Source organism: Bufo gargarizans, chromosome 4 (assembly GCF_014858855.1).
Source record: "Bufo gargarizans isolate SCDJY-AF-19 chromosome 4, ASM1485885v1, whole genome shotgun sequence".
Classification (NCBI taxonomy): Eukaryota; Metazoa; Chordata; class Amphibia; order Anura; family Bufonidae; genus Bufo; species Bufo gargarizans.
This window is the reverse complement of record NC_058083.1, coordinates 436,806,803-436,832,325: the sequence shown is the minus strand read 5'-3', so window position 1 is coordinate 436,832,325 and position 25,523 is coordinate 436,806,803. Positions and strand designations below refer to the sequence as shown.

At 41.0% G+C, this 25,523-nt stretch overlaps 1 protein-coding gene across 1 annotated transcript in view; it reads right to left on the bottom strand.

Moving 5' to 3' along the window:
* Positions 1-3,884: 3,884 nt before the first annotated feature.
* Positions 3,885-25,523, bottom strand: part of LOC122935871 (bifunctional protein GlmU-like) — a 65,029-nt gene continuing 43,390 nt past the window's right edge. Inside the window, exons 3-4 of the mRNA XM_044291780.1 lie at positions 7,342-7,524; positions 3,885-4,210 (exon numbers count right to left, since the gene is read on the bottom strand). Coding sequence (XP_044147715.1) covers positions 3,950-4,210; positions 7,342-7,524 — 444 coding nt within the window. The 3' untranslated portion in view covers positions 3,885-3,949. The remainder of the gene's footprint in view (positions 4,211-7,341; positions 7,525-25,523) is intronic.

The window sequence follows — 25,523 nt, the reverse complement described above, 5'->3', positions numbered from 1 at the left end:
AAGTGACGGGGGGGGGGGGTGTAGTGTAGTGTGGTGTTTGGTGGGACTGTACTGACCTACCTGAGTCCTCTGGTGGTCGATCCTAACAAAAGGGACCACCAGAGGACCAGGTAGGAGGTATATTAGACGCTGTTATGAAAACAGCGTCTAATATACCTGTTAGGGGTTAAAAAATTCAGATCTCCAGCCTGCCAGCGAACGATCGCCGCTGGCAGGCTGGAGATCCACTCGCTTACCTTCCGTTCCTGTGAGCGCGCGCGCCTGTGCGCGCGCGTTCACAGGAAATCTCGCGTCTCGCGAGATGACGCGTATATGCGTCCAGGAGGAGTAAAGCAACCACCTCCCGGACGCATATGTGCGTACAGCGGTCGGGAGGTGGTTAAAGATGACGCCCGCTCTGGAGCACCATAGCCACCAGTTTCACACAGTAGACACCGGGGCTAATGTCTGCGATCAGCAATAACACCAATTGCAGACATTTAAACCATGGTCTATCAGCGGTTTTCCCTGGGAGTGATGCACTCCTGGGGCTTCCCCTTTACCCATAATAAAAAATAAACAATTAGAAAATAACGATCATAACCTTGTCCACAAATGCCCAAAAAAAACAAGGCGTTATATGGCTATGTGACTGGAAAAATGAAAAAAAGTACTGACTCCGGGAAGGCTGGGAGTGAAAAACAAAAATGGAAAATCGCTGCGTCAGGAAGGCATTCAACCATACCTACCTATTTCAGATAACTTTTCTGACGGAGATGTCATATGTGTATACATAACTGATAGCAATGTAGCTGACCATTAAATGACTCGTATCTGCCATGTTTAGCGGGTTGGTGGGTGTAGACTACAGAAATGATGTCACATGGAGACAGCCAATTCTGCTTCCTAACTCTTAATTACTCAAAATCACTCAGAAGCACCACATAGGGCAATTTTAGAGAAGAACTGAGCAGCTTAGATGTGAATAAAGCACAGGGGTAAAATATAACACTTACTATAAGCTGCTGAATCATGCCTGTGTCTGTCTGCTCACTGCCCCTTCCTACTCTAATCCCCACAGACCTTTATGGGATCATGCAATCTGATCCTTGAGTCAGCAGGTGGCCTGTCTTGGTCTCACAAGATGGATGTAGCCCAGGATTGGGCTCTGGATGATTGTTTGCCGGGCCGCGGCAATACAGACAAGGAGAAATGCAGGAGCTGGAAATCTCCATACCAGTATGACAATCCCTCAGGCAGCTGCTCCCAGCCAATCCCAGTGCTTCTTTCATGTACACCTGATGTGAGAGCAGCTATAACAGGCCCGCTGATTGGTTAGTGGTAAGACAAATGCTGATTGGCTATAAATGGATTGGGGGCGGGGCTTAGCACAGTCGGAAGTGTAGCGTTTTCAGGTTAGTGTGGCTTGCTATACATTACTTGGGCTGGTGACTACCTGCAGTGCATGACCCTGTGTGCTGTGTGGGCCCTAGCTGCTGTCATGGGGTTGTCAATGTTAGTGCCTGAGGTAGGTGATGCTTCGTATTTGCATAATACAATAAGTTAGTTAAAGAAGCAACCTATGGCCTTAAGTGCACTACAAAGCCCAGCAAGCCCTCAGCTATTTATGCCATGCAGACACTGAATATATATTGTATAGGGGGGGGGGGATTGTTGCCCCATGCAGTATAATGTCACCATTTGTCCCACCCAATGCAGTATAATGTCACCTTGTTCCCAGCCGCCTCGTACAGTATAATGTCTTTGTGGCCCCATGCAATATAATGTCACTTTTTGGCCCCATACAGTATAATGTCACCTTGGCCCCAGCCACCTCATAGTGTTATATATTTTAATATGCACCTTGTGTTTTGTTATGCGAGTGAATCAGTCAGTGCCGATTAGATCCCCCTTATAACCCCCCCCCCCCCTCGGTCCCTGGGAAAATTGTCTTACATGAAACCGGTCCTTGGTGCAAAAAAGGTTGGGGACCACTGCTTTAAAGCACTTCAGGATTTGCTTATGTAAAGTTTGTTTTATTACTTTTTTTCTTTTCACTATAATTAAAATAGCAAGAGTTACAAATAAACAACCTCTTCCCATATGCTCAGGGGGTATTCATCCCATGGACCCCCTTTTATTAGCCAGGATGGAGAGGCACTGCATACAGGGACTTTCGCTCAGGTAGAGTTGGCACATCCATGTATGTATAATGTTGGCCGTAGATATTGCTATGTATCCTTTGGAGTAAGCAGTTTTTAAATCATCTAATTGCCGGGCTGTCCCCTACTCCAAGGCAAAAAAACTATTATATTTAGGCCTCATGCACACGACCGTTTTTTTTAAGGTCTGCAAAAACGGGGTCCGTAGGTCCGTTATCCGTGACCGTTTTTTCGTCCGTGGGTCTTTCTTGTTTTTTGGAGGATCCACGGACATGAAAAATGAAAAAAAAATCTAAATCAAGTTTGCCATTGAAATGATAGGAAAAAACGGACACGGATCACGGACACGGATCACGGACACGGATGACAATCTTGTGTGCATCCGTGATTTTTCACGGACCCATTGACTTGAATGGGTCCGTGAACCGTTGGCCGTGAAAAAAATAGGACAGGTCATATTTTTTTCACGGCCAGGAAACACGGATCACGGATGCGGCTGCCAAACGGTGCATTTTCCGCTTTTTCCACGGACCCATTGAAAGTCAATGGGTCCGTGAAAAAAAACAGAAAACGGCACAACGGCCACGGATGCACACAACGGTCGTGTGCATGAGGCCTTACTATTATTATTCTAATATAGTAAAAAAGAAGGGGTTTTCTTGAAGTAAGCAAGGTTATTCTGTAGGATGCCTTATCTCAAGAGCTTCTAATGGCAAAACACCTAAATTTAGGACACAGCTATACCCTCAATTGATAAAATGTTTTCTAAGCAATTAATTGTGCATCATTCACACACAACATTTTGCAAAGTAGTATAGTTACCTTTTAAATTTGGTGTTATTCCCATACCCCTGGTCTTCAGGTTGTGCGTCACTTACTATGGGTGGCCACTTATGCCTGGTCCTGATGTCAAAAACAGCCCCACCTCACATCTGACTATGACTCTAAGGTTGTCATATCATGGCAGCAACTGGGCGATATGGTCGCATGTGACTTGTAGCTGTGATGGATAACATTTCACCACACAGTGATGGTAGCAGGGAGTACGATTCCACTTGGGGATGGCACCAGATTTGAAAGGTAAGTATACTGTCAATGTATGAAGCAATTTTAAGGGTTTGGAAAAGTTATAAAGACCGATGCAATAAATGTATGCATCTACCCCATCCTATGAAAATCAATGACACAGAATGAAAAATAAAAATATACCTTTGGTTGTAATTATTTTATTATTTAGTAAGGACGCAAAATGCTATCTTTGTATGACCTCTAAGATCAATTCTAAAGCAAATTCAATGAATTTAGGAAGTATATGTGAGAGTAAACAGCATAGCGCAGAACCAGGCACCTATCTGCTACTCTACATCCATGTCACGCATAGCGCATAACCGTTCTTCTGTGCTTGCTTGAGCTGTCCCTCCCAATTAGTGTTATAGGAACCGTGTAAAGATGAGCAAACAGGACATTCATTAGCCCTCTGAGCTATTGTCACTGTCCTATACCCTCTCTGGGCCAATCAGTCTCGTAAAATCCCTGTAGAACCTATCAGCCTTAGCTGACGAGAGAAGAAAAATCCCTGAACATTAAATGCAACTCATGCTGATAAACAGCAGAAATTAATGAGCAGACATTTAAAGAATTTACCGAGCTGATTCTTCTGTGTGTATTTCATACATGACTGATTATGTTGTGCGTGATCAAATGGCTGCGATCAATACAATAATGTAAAGAGCAACGTAAAGACATGTTCCAAGGCAAATTTATCTCATTCTCTTGTTTTGTACAAAAAATGGCACGTAATTTAGAAGCTAGGCAGAGGTAGTATTTTCCGAACGAGGCCTAATGACGAGCTCTGGGAAGCCTGTGCGTTCATCCATCTCCCGAGTGAATTGAAGATCACTGAGCTCTCCAATCACTATTTCTGCAGTAGTGAAGACTTCCAGATCTCCCATAGCATGGCCACCGATGGTCTTCCCATCCTTGTCAGAAAGAGAGATGTGGAGGTGTGCATCTTCATTCAATGTTCCCACTAAAGAAACTATTTCAAGTCTCTCTTTTAAATGTATTATCTGAAAGACAAAAGTAATGCACACAGACAAAACATTTGTGAAATATCCTAAGGCTTCTTTCACACCTGTGGTTGGGAGTACTGGCTGGCAGGTCCAGCAGACAATACCGGCAATCGGTCGGACATAAAACGCTGATTGCAGCAGTTTCTGTCCGTCCGATTCTTAGCATATTTGCTGGGTAGCAGCCAGATCTCTGCTGGAACCCATTATTGTCAATGGGGTCTGGCGGGAAGGTGGCAGTATTCAGCATTGATCTGGAGAACTCCGGCAGGCTGTTCTGCACAGGAAGAGCCTGACGGAGATCCCTGCCACAAGTGTGAAACTAGCCTATGGTGTCAGTCAAATTACTTTGCAATTTAAAGCGCTAAGGAATACATGGATGCAATGATATAAGAATATGGAAGAAAATTATTTATTTCCAGTATATGGTTGATGTGACATCTCCAAAAATCTTTACTTCATAAAGATCCTTGAAGGTGTTTTCTAAGGAGAATGAAAGAAAAAACAGTCCAGAACATATAAATATAACAAAGAGCATTACTCCCCTCTACTGATCCCCCATTCCAACGCTTCAGTGCCCATTTCCTGTCCTGGCTTGACATGCAGGCAACACTGGGAATGTTCTGCTCATCCAATCTGTGGCTGAAGTAGGTCCCCAATAAAGACAATGATTGGTAGAGCAGGCCTTTCCTACCATTTCCAGTGTGTTGACCCGTGCCTGGAAGTGCAGAGCAGTGCTGGAACAGCAGTGGTGGGGGATTGGTGGAGGTCAGTAAAGCTGATTTGTTATTTATTTTTGCTCTTCTGCTCTTCTAGATTTTCTTCAGACTGGCAGTTTAGGGGGAGTGTCCTTTCCACTACATCTCTCTCCCTATCACAGCTGAAGTGGTGTGTCCTATCTGCTGCAGTTCTCTCCCTTTCACAGCTCAGAGGATGTGTCATTTCTACTACAGTTGTCTACAGCTCTCTCCTTATAACTAGATGGAGTACATACAGCCAGTGGTAACCATCGAACTGAGCACGTGCGACCATGCTCATCCAGTTCAGTAGGTGGACATGCACAATACTATACAGATTAAACACCACGGGGGCCATTTTAATGAAGTAAAGAGAATAGCTCACAACATGAGCATTTTTGTAACAGAAGGTGAATAATGATTAATAATATTAAAATAACATTTAACTCCTTCCCCACCAGCAGCATACTTGTACAGCGCTGGTCCCAACTGGTGCCTGCTTGCATGCAGCAGACACCCACGACTAAAGTCTGCAATTAGTCCTGTCGCAGGACTCCATAGCAATACATTGTAAATAATGCATTGGAGTGTATAATGATTGCTTGTTATTGTACCCTATGGGAACTCCAAAATAGAGTTAAAAAAATGTTTTTAAAAATAATTGAAAAAAAAAATTTAAATTAAAATCACCCCCTTTCCCCCAAATGTAAATAAAAAAAAGTAAACAAAAAACATACATATCATGGGTATCACTGCATGTGAAAATACCTGTACTATATTTTTAAAAAAATTCACATACAGCAAACGGCGAAACGGAAAATAAAAAAATAAAAAACTCAAAATGGCAAAATAGCAATATTTGGGTCGCTTCACCTAACACAAAAATTAAATAAAAAGTGATCAAAAAGTCTTACACACCCCAGAATGGTATCAAGGAAAAGTACAGAGTGCCCTGCAAAAAATGAGCCCTCCCACAGCTCCATACACATAACTAGAAAAAAGTTATAGGAGTCAGAATATAGCAATGTCAGCATTAAAATGCAAGAAATACTATACACATATGGTATTGCCATAATTGTACTGAACGGGAGAATAAAAGTAGCTGGACAGTTTTACCGTATAGAGAACTCCATTGGGAACTCCCCACTACATGATATGCAATATTAAATGGTGGAATTAGAAAGTGCAACTTGTCCCGCAAAAAAACAAACCCTCATATGGCTATGTAAACCGAAAAATAAAAACGTTATCACCCCAGAAAGGCAGGGAGTCAAATACGAAAATGTAAAAACAAAAAAACCTCTGTAGCTGAAAGGGTTAATGGTAGCACAACTGCTTTAAAGAGGACCTTTCACCGCTCCTGACATGCCTGTTTTAATAGCCTCATGCGTTCCCCGTGTAATAACAATTCTGGAGCATCTATACTTATGTCTGTATGTTGTGCCATTCCTTTATTATTTCTACTAGAAGTTATGAATGAATTGCTAGCAGTCTGCAGTAAGGGTACAGAGGGGAGGTAACAAGTTAGGGGCGTTTCCCTGCACAGTCTGAACATGGCAGCACTGATTGGATAGAGGGAGTCTGTGCAGGGACACACCCCAACTGATTACCTCCCCTCTGTACCCTTACTGCAGACTGCTAGCAATTATTCATAACTTCTAGCAGAAATAATAAAGTAAAGGCACAACATAGAGCCATAAGAGTAGATGCTCCAGAATTGTTTCTACATAGGGAACGCATGAGTCTATTAAAACAGTTTTTTTTTTGTTTTTGCATTTTTCGTACTTCACTCGCCTTTCTGGGGGGAAAACATTTTTATTAAAACAGGCATGTCAGGAGTGGTGAAAGGTCCTCTTTAAGGAATCTAACATGGTGCCCATGAATGGAATACACATAAATTATGCCATAACCATAAATCTGTGGGTTGCTTAATGCTTATTCTTGCATATCCTTTGAATGACACCCCATATAACATTAAGGAACTAAACATCATGAAGGTAGCGTTCTTATCTTCCAGCGCCATATTATTGTTATTCTAAGAGCTTAGAAGGCAATGTATGCCTGGTAATTGAGACTGTGCTAGGAGAGGTATCTCCTCTGTGACATAAGAAATATCCTACATATTTTACTATTTCAGCATTGCCAATGTGTTAAATTAAAGATTATATCAAATTAAAGATGACAGGATACCTTCAGGGGAAATGCATCTCGTTCTCTGCATTTCTTGAGAAACACAGAAGGAACAGATTTCGGCAACAGCTTGTAGTTTGGCACCTAAGCCTTATAATTACATAATTAGGAACAGTACACTTCTCTTGAAACACTCCACGGCCATCTTGCTATATCTATGCATGACTTAAACTGAGCCAGTACATCATTGGACCTGTCAGGTACCTCATTGGTATTCTGCGCCTCCGCATTTGCCAGTCTAAGTGTTGCTTTGGTGACGCTGCCCACACAAGTAATAACAAACGGCGCTCTTAGATTCTTCTCCTGCACGAATTTAAACAATGATGTGACTATTTCTTCTCCCGGTCCCAACCGCAGGGCGTAAACTGAAAGAGAGCTCGGTCCATCCTGAGAGAGAGAAAAAAAGAAAAAACGGATAATTGTTTCTGTATTTCACAGAAGATAGGTTTGACATGGGCATGCCGCAGCAGCTAATTAGATTTCTTAGCACACATTTTACTTCTCCTTTACATAAAAATATTACATATGGGATAATATAACTGAATATTTTAAATGCTGGTTAACTTTTGTTGAGTCTGCACAGACATATTATGGAATACTTTAAATAGGAATAATTTAAATGGGATATATTACCCTCATCCATCTTCTAGAACGTAGAACCGCTAACATACAGTTGCCCTCACTTCAGCCAACTTCAATTATCCATGTATTACATGGTAGAGGGGCCACCATGTAATGCCATGATTTCTCCTCTAGTGGCCGTGGCAGGGTAATGTAAGGCCAGGCTACTCTATCCCCAGCAGAATCAGTTGATCGCCATTGCGGCTGTCGTTATTAGACTGTTTTTTTATCACAACAATCTATGCACCTTCACCAACAAAGAAGGCAATTATCGTGAATAGAGATGAGCGAAGTATTCAAAAATTAGATTTGGCTGCTTCGCCGAATTTTAACAAAAATTTCGCTTTGGGGCAAACCACTTCGCCATGAAGCACATTTCTTTGTAAGTAGTGGATAAAATGATAGGGAGCTGCGATTGAACTGCCCCCGTCATTGTACCCCTCAGATGCCACGTTCATAGCTGATTGCGGCATCTGACAGTAATAACATATTGTAAAACAAAAATAATTTTTTTTTTATCATACTTACCTCATCCATTTGCTCGCAATGGGCCAGTCACAGCCATCTTGATTGAAGATGTGGCACGAAATATCATTATACGTCACCGTGCACGGGATTCCATGCAAGATCTTCAAACAAGATGGCGGTGGCTGGGCCGGCGCGAGAAAATAGATGAGGTAAGTATGATTTTTTTGTTTTTTACCGCCATTCAGGGAAAATCTATTCACTACCACAAAGCACAAAGAAATTACTTTGCAGCTAATCGAATTTTCTCTGAACTAATAGTGAGCCACCAGTTCATAACAATTATTGCCTGCTCATTACAGGAGGTGAAAGCTGCATTTACATACAGCAGTCACCTCCGCTGTATGGGGATGAGTGATTCCTCAAGAGATCGTTCATTCCCATACATATTCATTGTTTCTGGACAGCAGATCATTGTTTAGACAGAAACGATTATTTAATGGGGTTGTCCCATGATAAATATTATACAGTTTTCAAACCAGCACCTGCATCTGAATGCATTTGTAATTGCATGTAATAAAAAATTTTGCACAGATAAAATGTATCTGTAGAGCGCCACCTGCTGTTTGTTTTTTTCTTTTTTTTTCGGCTCACTGAGATGGTCGCACATGCTCAGTTTCATCCTTCAACTGCCCCCTGAGCTGTGATAGGGAGAGCATGGACACGCCCCCTGAGCTGCATCAGAAAAGACACTCCCCTTGAGCTGTCAGCTTGATGTAAATCTAGCAGAGCAATGAATTGGGAGATCTGTGGATGCATGGGAGGTACAGGGCTGGTTCTAGCTTTGTTAGAAAGGGATTGGCATGTACTATAAGATGTCTGATTTTCATTTTTACATTAGTCATAGCATAACCCCTTTAAGTGTGTGCAGCAAAAGGAACATGAGAGTGTTTGATCATTCATTGGGCAATCTGCGGCAGTTCTAGGCAAGGGCAGTTATCGGGAAGGTGCATTCCTATGAACGCTCCTTCCCAGTAATTGCCCTGATCATTGTTGACCCATGTAAGGGGGTCTTAAGAACCATTTTGATTTGAAACATGTAAGCAAAATTTCCTAGGATGTTCTCTTTTATTATGTGGATCTAAGGATGTTTTTAGCTTTGGGTGAATGCTGACATATATTATACGGTCACCTGTTTATTTGAATGGCTGGCAAGTAACACAACATGTCCCCGGTAGCAGCTGCTGAAATCTGTGACTGGCCACTACTTTCCCTAGTTAGTTCAGTTGATTCGATTGATTTTTACATTATTTTGGCAGTCAGCAAATCACCCTATGGCTTCCTTTGCAGATAAGTTTTTGTAGTGAGACAACCTTTTCAATATAGCAGTAGCAGATTGAATTACCGACCACTGCCATTCAGCAAACATAGGTTGTTTCATAGCAGCCTCTGATCTGGAGACCATTAGCAGCCTCTGGAATTAACATTCCCCACAGAAAACCACCAAATACTAAAATAGTATGACTATACTGTACTAAGCAATTAAATATGTGCAAGGCTAGAGTCATGCCTGTTGATGTGTATCTATTCATCTGACTGCAAGTGATAGAAGAAGGAATTGCTACCTAAACAGCAGGTACCCAATATCCCAGAGTTTTCTAGGACACTGTTACCCTGCCCGATATTCAGGCAGGATGAGCGTTGATCGCTGATAAACATGTTGATCAGAGCTTGTCTGCATTGGCCTATTACAGGTCAATGCGAAGTAAATGGGGGGAATGATTGCTATGACATCGATATCATTATCGATATTGTTCTACCCCCTATACCATTCCAAAGATTATCGTCAGCACATCCCTGATGACATAGGGAGACGTGATTGTGATAGTTGTTCATCTTGCATCCTGATGAAAAATGGGCATCAGCTGACAAACAGGTGAAAGTACAATTATATGGGCCAATTACTGGTATCTGGAACCAGCTTTCCTATGAACCCTTCTTCTCGATAATTGGCTTGAAAATCAATGTTATCCAAGCGGGTGTTGACCCACTGCACCACTGACTGGCTATACCCTGGAGGGGCATAACTAAGTAACTACCTGGTCTTCACTAGAGCCTCTGATGGTGAGGATAAGCTTGGGCCATTAGGGTAGTTACCAGGTGCAACTCCAGAGCAGTCCCTGAGTCAGTGGCAGCTGACCAGGGGGTCAGAGATACCAGTGCAAGCACCGAGGGGAAGGATGTGGTCAGAAAGTCTGGAGCCAGGACCGACAGCGATTAGGCAAAATCCATAAAAGAAGTCCAAGGTTAGAGACAAGCGGCAAACAAGCAAAATTTGTTAAACCAAAAAGCAGGATCTGGTACACAGAAAAGCGAAAACTCCAAAAACACCTTCACACTAGGAACTAGACAAGCCAGTGAGCAAGATTGCTCAGGTACCTTCCTGGGGCAGGAAGCGTCTTTAAATACTTCCTGCAACCCAGCCATAGGCTGGGGAGATAGAGGGCGTGTACATGCTGTCCCACAAGGGAGGAGATACACGCCCGTGCACGCCTTAACAAACAGTACAGGTCTCCAACAGGAAGTAAACTCTGGCACGGAGCACAGATACAACAGTTAAGCTACCTGCTGCCCGCACTTGTCTGCATGGCGCACGGCAGCAGGAAGGAAAGAGGGAGCCCAACGCCCATGCCCGCAGGTAGGACCAGCAGTGCAGGCACAGAGCAGTGGGATAACAATCAACAAGTCTGATAAACACTTATGTCAGAATGACAAGCACCTTCCAAATCATTGTCCACATAGGAAACTTTATTGTAGGATACAGTGTAATAAAAGGACACATCCAAAAGTCATGGTGATTAACCCCTTCCCGATATATGACGTAATAGTACATCATGGCAGCAAGTGACTTGCCGCATTTTGACGTACTATTAACTCATGCTGATCAGGCGGGCACCGGAGCTGTGCGGGCCCGATCACTGCAGGGGCACGGTGATTAACCCCTTCTATGCCACGGTCAGTGCTGACCGCGGCATAGAAGGTGCATACGGCGGGTAAGGGAGCCCATTGGGTCCCCGCGCTGCTGTGGCGGGGACCCGATGGGTGACAAGGCACCGCATCGGGTCCTGCCTTCTACGTGGGCCGAGGAGATCCAGCCCCAGGCTGGGTCTCCTAGGCAACCTGTTAGTGTATTACTCAGTATAATACACTAACAGGCAATGCATTACAATACAGATGTATTGTAAGGCATTGCAGAAGTACCAGAGTGGAACAGAAATAAAGTTTAAAAAAAAAAAGCAAAAAGTAAAAAAATTTAGTTTCTAGTAAAAAAGAAAAAATATGCCCCTTTCCCCTGATTTTATAATAAAAAATAGAGAAAAAGAAAAGGAAAAAACACACATTAGGTAAAACCGCGTCAGCAAAATGCCAAATACCAAGGCGGTGTGTAGCTGGATGGCATGTACTCTGCTCCTGATGATAGGCTGCACAAATAGGGCAGCTGAGAAACATGTCGAGTGGATGCAACATTAGGCAGGGATTTAGTACAATATGAGATGAGAAGGGCTTGGTAATATGTAGGCTTGATTGGTGGTTATAATTGCATATTATACCAATCATGCCTTACCAGCATTTTTTGTAACAAGCACTACATGACCTTATAATAAACAGATACACACTAAGTGATACAGTGTATTTGAGGTATTGTGGTGCAACTGGGGAGGAAACGGTGTATCTCCTGGCACCACATACAGTTCACTTTACCTAGTGGTGTGTATGGGAATAGTGGCTGATTATATATACACACAGTCCACTAGCCCAGCACACCTAGCCTGTTTTGTTCTGTTGGCGGGTAGCGACTATTTTAATTATCATATAATAAATTATCTATTTTAACGTTCTTTTCAGGCAGTTATCTATTTTTTATTTAGTACGCATACCAATCTCTATTTTAGTTAATTAAAAATATCACATGACCTAACCCCTCAGTAACAACCTGCTCTATAAAATGGCAGATGACCTAACCCCTCAGGGGAATGCTGTAAATATAAATAAAAACTGTGCCAAAACAACCAATTTTTTGGTCACCTTGCCCCATAAAGTGTAATAATGAATGATCAAAAAATCATATGTACCGAAAAATGGTAGCAATAAAAACGTCAACTCTTCCTGCAAAAAACGAGCCCCTGCACAAGACGATCGTCAGAAAAAAAAATATGACGTTCAGAAAATGGAGACACAAAAACATAATAAAAAAAAAAAAAGCTTTATTACGTAAAACTGAAACAAACAAAGAAAGTAGACATATTTTATATCATTGCATCCGTAACAACCTGATTTATAAAAATAGCACATGATCTACCCTGTCAGATGAATGTTGTAAAAAATAAAAACGATGCCAAAACAGCAATTTTTTTGTTACCTTGCCTCACAAAAAAAACGTAATATAGAGCAATTAAAAATCATATGTACCCCAAAATAGTACCAATAAAACTGGCACGTATCCCCTAGTTTCAAAAATGGGGTCACTTTCTACTGTAAGGGTGCATCAGGGGGGCTTCAAATGGGACATGGCATCTAAAAACCAGTCCAGCAAAATCTGCCTTCCAATAGTCATATGGCGCTCCTTTTCTTTTGCGCCCTGCCATGTACCGCAGAATCAGGGTGATAAATATTGAGTTTTGTTTGACTGTTAACCCTCGATGTGTTAAAGAAATTTTTTTATTAAAATGAAAAATCTGCCAAAAAGTGACATTTTGAAATGTCATCTCCATTTTCCTTAAATTCTTGTGGAACACCTAAAGGGTCAACAAAGTTTGTAACATCAGTTTTGTGTAACTTTAGGGGTGTAGTTTCTACACTGGGGTCATTTATGAGGGGTTTCCACTATGTAAGCCCCACAAAGAGACTTCAGACCTGAACTGGTCCTTAAAATGTGGCTTTTTGAAATTTTCTTAAAAATTTTAAGAATTGCTTCTAAAATTCTAAGCCTTCTAACATTCTAAAAAAATTAAATGGCATTTACAAAATGATGCAAACATAAAAGTAGACATATGGGGAATGTTAAGTGTGACTAAACCAACCTCGCCACTGGGTGGTGGAGAAGCCTGGCTACCAGCCTCTTGTCCCAGAATTATGGGCCCTCTCATCAGCCAGGCTTCCTTTGTTCACAAACGACTTTTACGACCCCTGGTCTAATTCGTGCCATTTTGGGATATGTTAAATGTCTATGTGTACTGTAAAGGGTGGGGCATTGTATATTTGAGTAGTGATGTCTGTTCTATTGTCCCCACGTGTGTATTGGCAATTTCCCTTTGTCCTGAGAGATAATTGACTTACTCATCGGTTGTCTCCAGGACAGAAGTCACTGTGTATTCTCCTGCCTGTGATACAATTGCATCAACCCATTGTGTGGGGTAATTGTATCACAGGCAGAAGGTAGGATTTTGTGTAGGAGTGTCTGAGTGTATTGTACATGTTTATTGGTTGTTTTTACAAAACCCTGTGGGTGGTAACCTTGTTGGAAAATGTGTATGAGTCAATGCTTGTGTGTTCAATAAAGAGTTCCTGTTTTACCCTTAATCATGTTGAGGCTGGTGTTTGGGTAACTGATCGACACTGGGGATCGCTATACGCTGAAGAGTTGCTATACTCCCCGGGCTATACTATTAGCTCTTGTAAGAGCTGTTCCTGCTCTCTGGATTTAGGAGAGGTTCACCCACTAGAGCTTGGAGCCTTGTCGTAGGTCCAGAGTGGGTAGGAGACGGTGAGACCTCAACCAAGCTTCGGCGGTTCATGGGGTCTGCAGCGCTTACGGTGTCAAGTGGAGTGCTTGGAGTCCTTGGTAAGCACTAGGAGCATCTATCAACGGAGGTACCCAGTCGGGGTGCCAGGAAATCCGTTACATTAAGTAATAAATATTTTATGAGGTATCACTTTCTGTTTTAAAAGCAGAGAAATATAATTTTTGAAAATTGCTAAATTTTTAAATTTTTTTTGTAAATTGGGGATTTTTTCATAAATAAATGTGAAATATATTGACTCAATTTTATGATTATCATGAAGTACAATGTGTCACAAGAAAACAATCTCGGAATGGCTTGGATAAATAAAAGTGTTCCAAAGCTATTACCACATAAAGTGACACATGTCAGATTTGCAAAAAATAGCCTGGGCAGAGGGGCAAAAACTGGGCCGAGGTAGAAGGTGTTAAGCTTGGTGGCAATGTAAAATATGTAATATTATACCTTGTTGAAAAAGTTTTCTGGGATTTAATGGTAATCACCTATCTTATTAGAGTCCAACTCTCTGCACCTGAAGTGGTCACGGCACTCTGATGAGCTCAGCAGACTCTTCATTAATTATCAGGAACAGTGCCATACATTTTGCATTGGCTGTCCATGGTACTGCAGCACCCTCCTATTAAAATGAATGGGATAAAGTTTTGTGTAGTACCAGGAACAGCCATTACAGATTGTATAGCACTGTGCCTTCAAACAGCTGACCGGTGAAGGTGGCAGGAGTCAGATCCCCACTAATCTGATATTGACGACTTCTCCTAAGGATAGGTCATCAATATTAAAATCCTGGACAACCTTTTTCAAGGAGATAATACTATTTTTAATAACTAATATTAAACGTAAAAAAAATACGCACATGAAAAGTAATAATTTGTATGTGCCTTTCATACATTGCCAGCTATAAGCTATTACTAATATCCACGTTTAACATCTGGAAACAAGCTGACCTTAGAAACAGCAGTATACTAATCCAGCTGTACAACACTAAAAATCCATTTCACCAGATAAAAACACAAGCAAAATTATTTAAAAAAAAAAGATTTCCGAGGCTGAGCAGGCTGCATCTGCCAGATAACTGTAATATCTTATAAGAAATGGCAACCAGGGGCACGAGCTGTTTAGGATATAATTAGATATGCGATAAGAATCAAAATAAATCTATATGAACAGTTTGAAAAAAGCTATGCAGATAAGATAAGCTTTTAGCATTAAGTTTTACAACTGTAGTGTTAATGCCGGGCTATGCTACCAACTCTGCCGATGAGGTGCCCCCCTGGGAGATGGGGAATAAGTGTTGACTCATCTGTTCCCTACTGAGACTTTACATTTTACCAACTTAATTTCTCTGGATGTTGCTACTTTCCTCGCCTGAAGAATCCCATTTTTCTCTTCAGTTGCTAACCTTGCTCCTTAAAATTAAAACTTGATAGGAAAAGCTGATTCCTTAAGGAAGCATTAATAGTCTTTGAAGACGACTTTCATAATGGTCTATTAAATGTGGGATTTCATGATGAAGACACTGTCTGAAATCTATTAAAATAACCAGACTGCATGATGATGTTACAATCCGTGGTAGAAGTAAAGCTGTTTTATTCCCATGGTGTTTGTTCATCAGTGGTTGGAAAGAGCTGAAAAAAATCCTCCAGAATTGTAGAAATGGAAAAGGTTGGGACTAGGGATCTGTCAATGCTGAACTCGTGAGAACCAGAACGTCCACTAAATGGAGTTCCCAAAGTGCCAGAGGATCATAAGGTGAAGCGATGGAATACAACTGTGTTTCAGCTTTAACAGGGCACACTATAAGGGAACCCTAATCTAAATGGAACCTCTCCTCCTCTTTTGCAGATTGTCCTCAGTCCAGGATTAGGACCGATTACAAAGCCATCCTTCTTGATCAGACTGACCAGTCCATTCATTCTAGGGCCCTATTCCACTATGACCACCTTCAGCAGTTTGGTCAGAATATGGAACAGTTAATGAGTATTTTAGCCTCCCTAATGCACACAGTGTTGTTAAAGTGTAGAGAAAATGCACACAGTCATGACCCAATTTTGGGACAATGAATACAGTAATAGTGGGATAATGTGCACATTGATGTCACAGTACAAGGAGAACATACACACAGTAAGGTCACTCTACAGTAAGCAATGTTCACAGTGGTGTCACAGTGCAGGTAAAAATGCACAGTGATGTCACAATATTGATAACATGAGCACAGTAATGTCAAATGGTGTTATAATATGCACATTAATGTCATAGTACAGGCATAACATACACAGTGAGGTCACATTACCATGTCAATGTTCACAGTGCTGTCACAGTGTAGGGAAAATGCACACAGTGATGTCACAATACTGAGAAAATGAGCACAGTTATGTCAAATAGTGCGATAATATGCACATTAATGTCACAGTACAGGGATAACATGCACATTGAGGTCACAGTACAGGAATAACATGCATAGTGATGTCACAGTACAGGAATAACATGCATAGTGATGTCACAGTACAGGAATAACATGCATAGTGATGTCACAGTACAGCAATAACATGCATAGTGATGTCATAGTACAGGAATAACATGCACAGTGATGTCACAGTCATGACACTGGTAAAATGGAGTAAAAAAAAATCATTTTTATTTATAAAAAAAGAATTTGCCAAAAATTTTGAAAAATTAGCAAATTTCCAAGTTTCAATTTCTCTACTTCTATAATACATAATAATACCTACAAAAAATAGTTATTTCTTTGCATTTCCAATATGTCTTCTTCATGTTAGGATCATTTTGAGAATGACATTTTATTGGAGGACGTTACAAGGCTTAGAAGTTTGGAAGTCAATCTTGAAATTTCTCTGAAATTTTCAAAAACCTACTTTTTAAGGACCAGTTCAGGCCTAAAGTCACTTTGTGAAGCTTACATGATAGAAACCACCCAAAACGACCCCATTCTAGAAACTACACCCCTCAAGGTATTCAAAACTGATTTTACAAACGTTGGTAACCCTTTAGGTGTTCCACAAGAATTAATGGAACATAGAGATACAATTTCAAAATTTCACTTTTTTGGCAGATTTTTTATTTTAATATTTTTTTCCAGTTACAAAGCAAGGGTTAACAGACAAACAAAACTCAATATTTATGGCCCTGATTCTGTCGTTTACAGAAACACCCCATATGTGGTCATAAACTGCTGTATGGGCACACGGCAGGGCGCAGAAGGAAAGGAATGCCATACAGTTTTTGGAAGGCAGATTTTGCTAGACTGGTTTTTTTTACATCATGTCCCATTTGAAGCCCCCTGATGCACCCCTAGAGTAGAAACTCCCAAAAAGTGACCCCATCTAAGAAACTACACCCCTCAAGGTATTCAAAACTGATTTGACAAATGTCGTTAACCCTTTAGGTGTTCCACAAGAATTAATGGAAAATAGAGATGCAATTTCAAAATTTCACTTTTTTGGCAGATTTTCCATTTTATTATTTTTTTTCCAGTTACAAAGCAAGGGTTAACAGCCAAACAAAACTCATTATTTATGGCCCTGATTCTGTAGTTTACAGAAACACCCCATATGTGGTCATAAACTGCTGTACGGGCACACGGCAGGGCGCAGAAGGAAAGGAATGCCATACAGTTTTTGGAAGTCAGATTTTGCTAGACTGTTTTTTTTACACCATGTCCCATTTGAAGACCCCTAATGCACCCCTAGAGTACAAACTCCAAAAAAGTGACCGGATTTTAGCAAACTACATTTCATTTTTTAAACAAAAAAAAATCATGTTTTAGTGTTTCCATAGTCTAAGAGCCATAGTTTTTTCAGTTTTTGGGTGATTATCTTGGGTAGGGTATGATTTTTGCGTGATGAGATGACGGTTTGATTGGTACTATTTTGGGGTGCATATGACTTTTTGATCGCTTGCTATTACACTTTTTGTGATGTAAGGTGACCAAAAATGGTTTATTTAGCACAGCAATTATTATTTTTTTTTTTACGGTGTTCATGTGATATTTTTATAGAGTCGGTCGATATGGACGCGGCGATATCTAATATGTATACTTTTTTTATTTTTGTAAGTTTTACACAATAATATCATTGTTGAAACAAAAAAATATAATGTTTTAGTGTCTCCACATTCTGAGAGCCATAGTTTTTTTAGTTTTTGGGCGATTATCTTAGGTAGAGTCTCATTTTCTGTGGGATGAGATGATGGTTTGATTGGCACTATTTTAGGGTGCATATGACTTTTTGATTGCTTGCTATTACACTTTTTGTTATGTAAGGTGACAAAAAATGGTTTATTTAGCACAGTTTTTAATTTGTATTTTTTACGGTGTTCACCTGAGAGGTTATGTCATGTGATATTTTTATAGAGCCAGTCGATACGGATGCGGCGATACCTAATATGTATACTTTTTTTTAATTTATGTAAGTTTTACACATTCACAGCTTTTTTAAAACAAAAAAATGATGTTTTAGTGTCTCCATATTCTGAGCGATAGTTTTTGTTTTTTTTGGGCGATTGTCTCAGGTAAGGGCTCATTTTTTGATGGATGAGGTGACGGTTAGATTGGTACTATTTTGGTGGGCATGCGCCTTTTTGATCACTTGCTGTTGTTTTGTTTTGTGATGTAAGGTGACAAAAAAAATGTTAATTTAGCACTGTTTTTATTTTTTATTTTTTATGGTGTTCATCTGAGGGGTTAGGTCATGTGATATGTTTATAGAGCTGGTCGATACGGATGCGACGATACCTAATATGTCTATATGTCTTTTCCCTATATTTTTTACCATTTTTTTTACTTTATTTTTGGAAAAGGACGCGTTTTTTTTACTTAAAACTTTTTTTTGTCCCACTATGGGACAGGGTCTGATCGTTGTTTCAATACAGCACAATACATCTGTATTGTACTGTATTAAACTGTTAGTGTCTTACACTGTAAGACGCTAACAGTTGCCTAGGAGACCCAGCCTGGGGGCTGGGCCTCTTAGGCTTCCGTGACAGGCCCCAAGCCTTGGAATGGCTTGGGACTGCCATGGCAACCATCGAGTCCCCGCCACAGCAGTGCGGGGACCCGATGTATGAGGTGAGGGAACGCAAACCTCCCATATGCCGCGGTCAGCGCTCACCATTGCATATGAGGGGTTAATCCACCGGCATCGGCGTTATCACCGATGCTGGTGGATGCAGCAGGCATCCGGCTGTCAGTAACCGCCGGATCTCTGCTGCTGATCGGGGGGACCGCACGCGGGGGGGAGGAACGACTGCAGGACGAGAGCGCTTGTCCTCTAGCGCTAAGTGCCGGCGATTGAGGATGAGCATTCTCGTCCTGGGTCGTTAAGTGGTTAAATGTTAACATGTTTTTATTGAACACACCATGTAAACATTCACAGTGTAGGTGGAAAAAGTATGTGAACCCCTAGACTAATGACATCTCCAAGAGCCAATTGGAGTGAGGTGTCAGCCAACTGGAGTCCAATCAATAAGATGAGATTGGAGGTGTTGGTTACAGCTGCCCTGCCCTATAGAAAACACACACCAGTTCTGGGTTTGCTTTTCACAAGAAGCATTGCCTGATGTGAATGATGCCTCGCACAAAAGAGCTCTAAGAAGACCTACGATTAAGAATTGTTGACTTGCATAAAGCTGAAAAGGATTATAAAAGTATCTCCAAAAGCCTTGCTGTTCATCAGTCCACGGTAAGACAAATTGGCTATAAATGGAGAAAGTTCAGCACTGCTGCTACTCTCCCTAGGAGTGGCCGTCCTGTAAAGATGACTGCAAGAGCACAGCGCAGACTGCTCAATGAGGTGAAGAAGAATCCTAGAGTGTCAGCTAAAGACTTGCAAAAGTCTCTGGCATATGCTAACATCCCTGTTAGTGAATCTACGATACATAAAACACTGAACAAGAATGGATTTCATGGGAAGATACCACAGAGGAAACCACTGCTGACAAAAAAAAAAAACATTGCTGCACGTTTACAGTTTGCACAAGAGCACCTGGATGTTCCACAGCAGTACTGGCAAAATATTCTGTGGACAGATGAAACCAAAGTTGAGTTGTTTGGAAGAAACACACAACACTATGTGTGGAGAAAAAGAGGCATGGGGGCTTCATGGTTTGGGGCTGCATCGCTGCATCAGGGCTTGGACGGATTGCTATCATCGAAGGAAAAATGAATTCCAAAGTTTATCAAGACATTTTGCAGGAGAACTTAAGGCCATCCGTCCACCAGCTGAAGCTCAACAGAAGATGGGTGTTGCAACAGGACAACGACCCAAAGCATAGAAGTAAATCAACAACAGAATGGCTTAAACAGAAGAAAATACGCCTTCTGGAGTGCCCCAGTCAGAGTCCTGACCTACAACCCGATTGAGATGCTGTGGCATGACCTCAAGAAAGCGATTCACACCAGACATCCCAAGAATATTGCTGAACTGAAACAGTTCTGTAAAGAGGAATGGTCAAGAATTACTCCTGACCGTTGTGAATGTCTGATCTGCAACTACAGGAAACGTTTGGTTGAAGTTATTGCTGCCAAAGGAGGTTCAACCAGTTATTAAATCCAAGGGTTCACATACTTTTTCCACCTGCACTGTGAATGTTTACATGGTGTGTTCAATAAAAACATGGTGACATTTAATTATTTGTGTGTTATTAGTTTAAGCAGACTGTGATTGTCTATTGTTGTGACTTAGATGGAGATCAGATCGCATTTTACGACCAATTTGTGCAGAAATCCATATCATTTCAAAGGGTTCACATACTTTTTCTTGCAACTGCATATATATAAATATATATATACACATACACGGTAAATATATATGCATTAATATACACACATCCTTTATTGATGCTGTGGATTCATTAAAGACCGTTAATCTTTTACTGGTGGCTTTACACTGATTTCTAAATGTAACACGTTTAATAATTATCCCCATGCATAGTGATTTCATTTCCATGCACCTGCCTCACAGACAGTATCAAGTTCCTTGTCTAAATCCTCAGGCGCTAGGATGGAAATCAAATAGGTTCTATGTAACACTGTCCTGTACAGCAGGCTTGTTAATGCATTACTCTGTATTTCTTCAAATGCTTAATATGGAGGAGAACATTTACCAAGAGATAGATATGAATATTGGAGAGACAGCTATACATATCACTCATTTTGGCATTCACACAAAATAAATCTCAGTGTAACCTCAGTCCTGGGATGCTGAATAGGAATATGTACATATAAAGTAGAATTTTTCCATATAAATAATGCAGATTACATAATAGAACTATGGCTTCCAATCGCTGTATGAATAATAGATGGTTAATGCAGTCACACAAAATGGGCAGTAAAGCAAGATTACGCTGAAACACTAATATCCAGTCTTACATCTCGCAATTATATCTTTAAAAAACATACAAAAATATCACCAACACAGCAAACAACTAATGTGCAAATAAACGTATTGATATTTTTTTTTGCTGTACCCATGTGCATCTGTGGCTTAAATGGACATGGCAAATAAAGCAAAAGTCTAGTTGAAACCTTAGAATAATGTTTAGGTAACCGTCTACTGTATGGATAATTATTTCCTGCAATTCATTTCAGGGGGGGCACTATGTGACACATTTTATAAGGGCGCTGTGTGACACTGAATTTTTTCAGAGGCAATATGTTGGGCACTATTTTCAAGTGGCATTGTGTATTCAGAGGCCACCGTGTGTGTGGCACTATTATATTCAGGGGTACAGTGTGTAGTTCTATTATATTCAAGGGTACAGTGTGTGGCACTATTATATTCAGCAGGCACGGTGTGTAGAACTATTATATTCAGGAGGAATGGTATGTGGCACTATTATTTTTAAGGGACACTGTGCAGCTACATTATATTAAGGGGCCACAGTATGTGGTACTATTATAGTTTTAGTATATATTGTTCAGCTCTATTATTTTCAGGGGGAACAGTGTGTGACCCAATAATATTTAGGCAACACAGTACATCTCTATTACATTTAGGGGCATAGTGTATGGCACTATTTTATTCAAGGAACACTGTGTAGCTCGGCTCCTGCCAAACATGTATGTGTATAGGAGACCTGCGAGGGGGTTGGAAGAGATAGCTGTCAGACAAACAACCTTTTAGCCAACAGCTATTGATTGTGTATGGGTGCCTTTACATTAGTGTACACATTGTAATGCACTCTGCATTAAAAAAAAACATCACTTTATTAGAACCTTCCACAACCATGTTTGCTGGAATTGACACCCTTCCAGTATTTTAAAGGGTTTGTCCACAAAAAATATTCTACAGTTTTCAAACCAGCACCTGGATCTGAAAACTTCTGTAATTGCATATAATAAAAAAACATTTATAGTTACTGAGTTATTCAATATGTATCTGTATAGTGCCACTTCATTTCTTATTTCTTTGACCGACTCATTAAGAAGGTCACACATGCTCAGTGTCATCCTTTAACTGCCTCCTGAGCTGTGATAGGGAGAGCAGAGACACGCCCCCTGAGCTGCAGCAGAGAAGACACGCCCCTTGAGCTGTCAGCTTGAGGTAAATCTAGCAGAGCAATGAATGGGGAGATCTCTGGATTCATGTGAGGTACAGGGCTGGTTCTAGCTTTCAAAGAGATTGTCATGTACTATGTGATGTCTGATTTTCTTTTCTTACATTAGTCATGAGAGAACCCCTTTAAGTGTGTGCAGCAGTGATGCCTTCACCAAAGGAACATGAAAATATCAAGACACAGACATATATATATATATATATATATATATATATATATTAGCATAAGGACCCCTTATCGACAGTATCCCCCATAACAGTGACCTCTACAGCACCCTACCCCACTGTCTGCTGAGCTGTGTATCTAATCCTATCCTGTGTGATACTGTCTGCTGAGCTATGTACCTAATCATATCCTATGTGATACTGTCTGCTGAGCTGTGTATCTAATCCTATCCTGTGTAATACTGTCTGCTGAGCTGTGTATCTAATCTTATCTTGTGTGATACTGTCTGCTGAGCTGTGTATCTAATCCTATCCTGTGTGATACTGTCTGCTGAGCTGTGTATCTAATCATATCCTGTGTGATACTGTCTGCTGAGCTGTCTATCTAATCCTATCCTGTGTAGTACTGTCTGCTGAGCTGTGTATCTAATCCTATCCTGTGTGATACTGTCTGCTGAGCTGTGTATCTAATCCTATCCTGTGTAATACTGTCTGCTGAGCTGTATCTATCCTATCCTGTAATACTGTCTGCTGAGCTGTGTATCTAATCCTATCCTGTGTGATACTGTCTGCTGAGCTGTGTATCTAATCCTATCCTGTGTGATACTGTCTGCTGAGCTGTCTATCTAATCCTATCCTGTGTGATACTGTCTGCTGAGCTGTGTATCTAATCCTATCCTGTGTGATACTGTCTGCTGAGCTGTGTATCTAATCCTATCCTGTGTGATACTGTCTGCTGAGCTGTCTATCTAATCCTATCCTGTGTGATACTGTCTGCTGAGCTGTGTATCTAATCCTATCATGTGTGATACTGTCTGCTGAGCTGTCTATCTAATCCTATCCTGTGTAATACTGTCTGCTGAGCTGTGTATCTAATCCTATCCTGTGTAATACTGTCTGCTGAGCTGTGTATCTAATCCTATCCTGTGTGATACTGTCTGCTGAGCTGTGTATCTAATCCTATCATGTGTGATACTGTCTGCTGAGCTGTGTATCTAATCCTATCATGTGTGATACTGTCTGCTGAGCTGTGTATCTAATCCTATCCTGTGTGATACTGTCTGCTGAGCTGTGTATCTATTCCTATCCTGTGTGATACTGCCTTCTGAGCTGTGTATCTAATCCTATCCTGTGTGATACTGCCTGCTGAGCTGTGTATCTAATCATATCTTGTGTGATACTGTCTGCTGAGCTGTGTATCTAACCTTATCCTGTGTGATACTGTCTGCTGAGCTGTGTATCTAATCATATCCTGTCTGATACTGCCTGCTGAGCTGTGTATCTAATCCTATCCTGTGTAATAATGTCTGCTGAGCTGTGTATCTAATCCGATCCTGTGTGATACTGTCTGCTGAGCTGTGTATCTAATCCTATCATGTGTGATACTGTCTGCTGAGCTGTGTATCTAATCCTATCCTGTGTGATACTGTCTGCTGAGCTGTGTATCTATTCCTATCCTGTGTGATACTGCCTTCTGAGCTGTGTATCTAATCCTATCCTGTGTGATACTGCCTGCTGAGCTGTGTATCTAATCATATCTTGTGTGATACTGTCTGCTGAGCTGTGTATCTAACCTTATCCTGTGTGATACTGTCTGCTGAGCTGTGTATCTAATCATATCCTGTCTGATACTGCCTGCTGAGCTGTGTATCTAATCCTATCCTGTGTAATACTGTCTGCTGAGCTGTGTATCTAATCCGATCCTGTGTGATACTGTCTGCTGAGCTGTGTATCTAATCCTATACTGTGTGATACTGTCTGCTGAGCTGTGTATCTAATCCTATACTGTGTGATACTGTCTGCTGAGCTGTGTATCTAATCCTATTCTGTGTAATACTGTCTGCTGAGCTATGTATCTAATCCTATCCTGTGTAATACTGTCTGCTGAGCTGTGTATCTAATCCTATCCTGTGTAATACTGTCTGCTGAGCTATGTATCTAATCCTATCCTGTGTGATACTGTCTGCTGAGCTATGTATCTAATCCTATCCTGTGTGATACTGTCTGCTGAGCTGTGTATCTAATCCTATCCTGTGTGATACTGTCTGCTGAGCTATGTACCTAATCATATCCTATCTGATACTGTCTGCTGAGCTGTGTATCTAATCCTATCATGTGTGATACTGTCTGTTGAGCTGTATATCTAATCCTATCATGTGTGATACTGTCTGCTGAGCTGTGTATCTAATCCTATCCTGTGTGATACTGTCTGCTGAGCTGTCTATCTAATCCTATCCTGTGTGATACTGTCTGCTGAGCTGTGTATCTAATCCTATCCTGTGTGATACTGTCTGCTGAGCTCTGTATCTAATCCTATCCTGTGCGATACTGTCTGCTGAGCTGTCTATCTAATCTTATGTTGTGTGATACTGTCTGCTGAGCTGTGTATCTAATCCTATCCTGTGTGATACTGTCTGCTGAGCTGTCTATCTAATCCGATCCTGTGTGATACTGTCTGCTGAGCTATGTACCTAATCATATCCTATCTGATACTGTCTGTTGAGCTGTGTATCTAATCCTATCATGTGTGATACTGTCTGCTGAGCTGTGTATCTAATCCTATCCTGTGTGATACTGTCTGCTGAGCTGTGTATCTAATCTTATGTTGTGTGATACTGTCTGCTGAGCTGTGTATCTAATCCTATCCTGTGTGATACTGTCTGCTGAGCTGTGTATCTAATCCTATCACATGTGTAGCTCTAGCCTTAAAGGGGCAGGGCGCTGTGGAGGTCACTGTTTAAAGGGGAGGTTCACTGTGGATGTT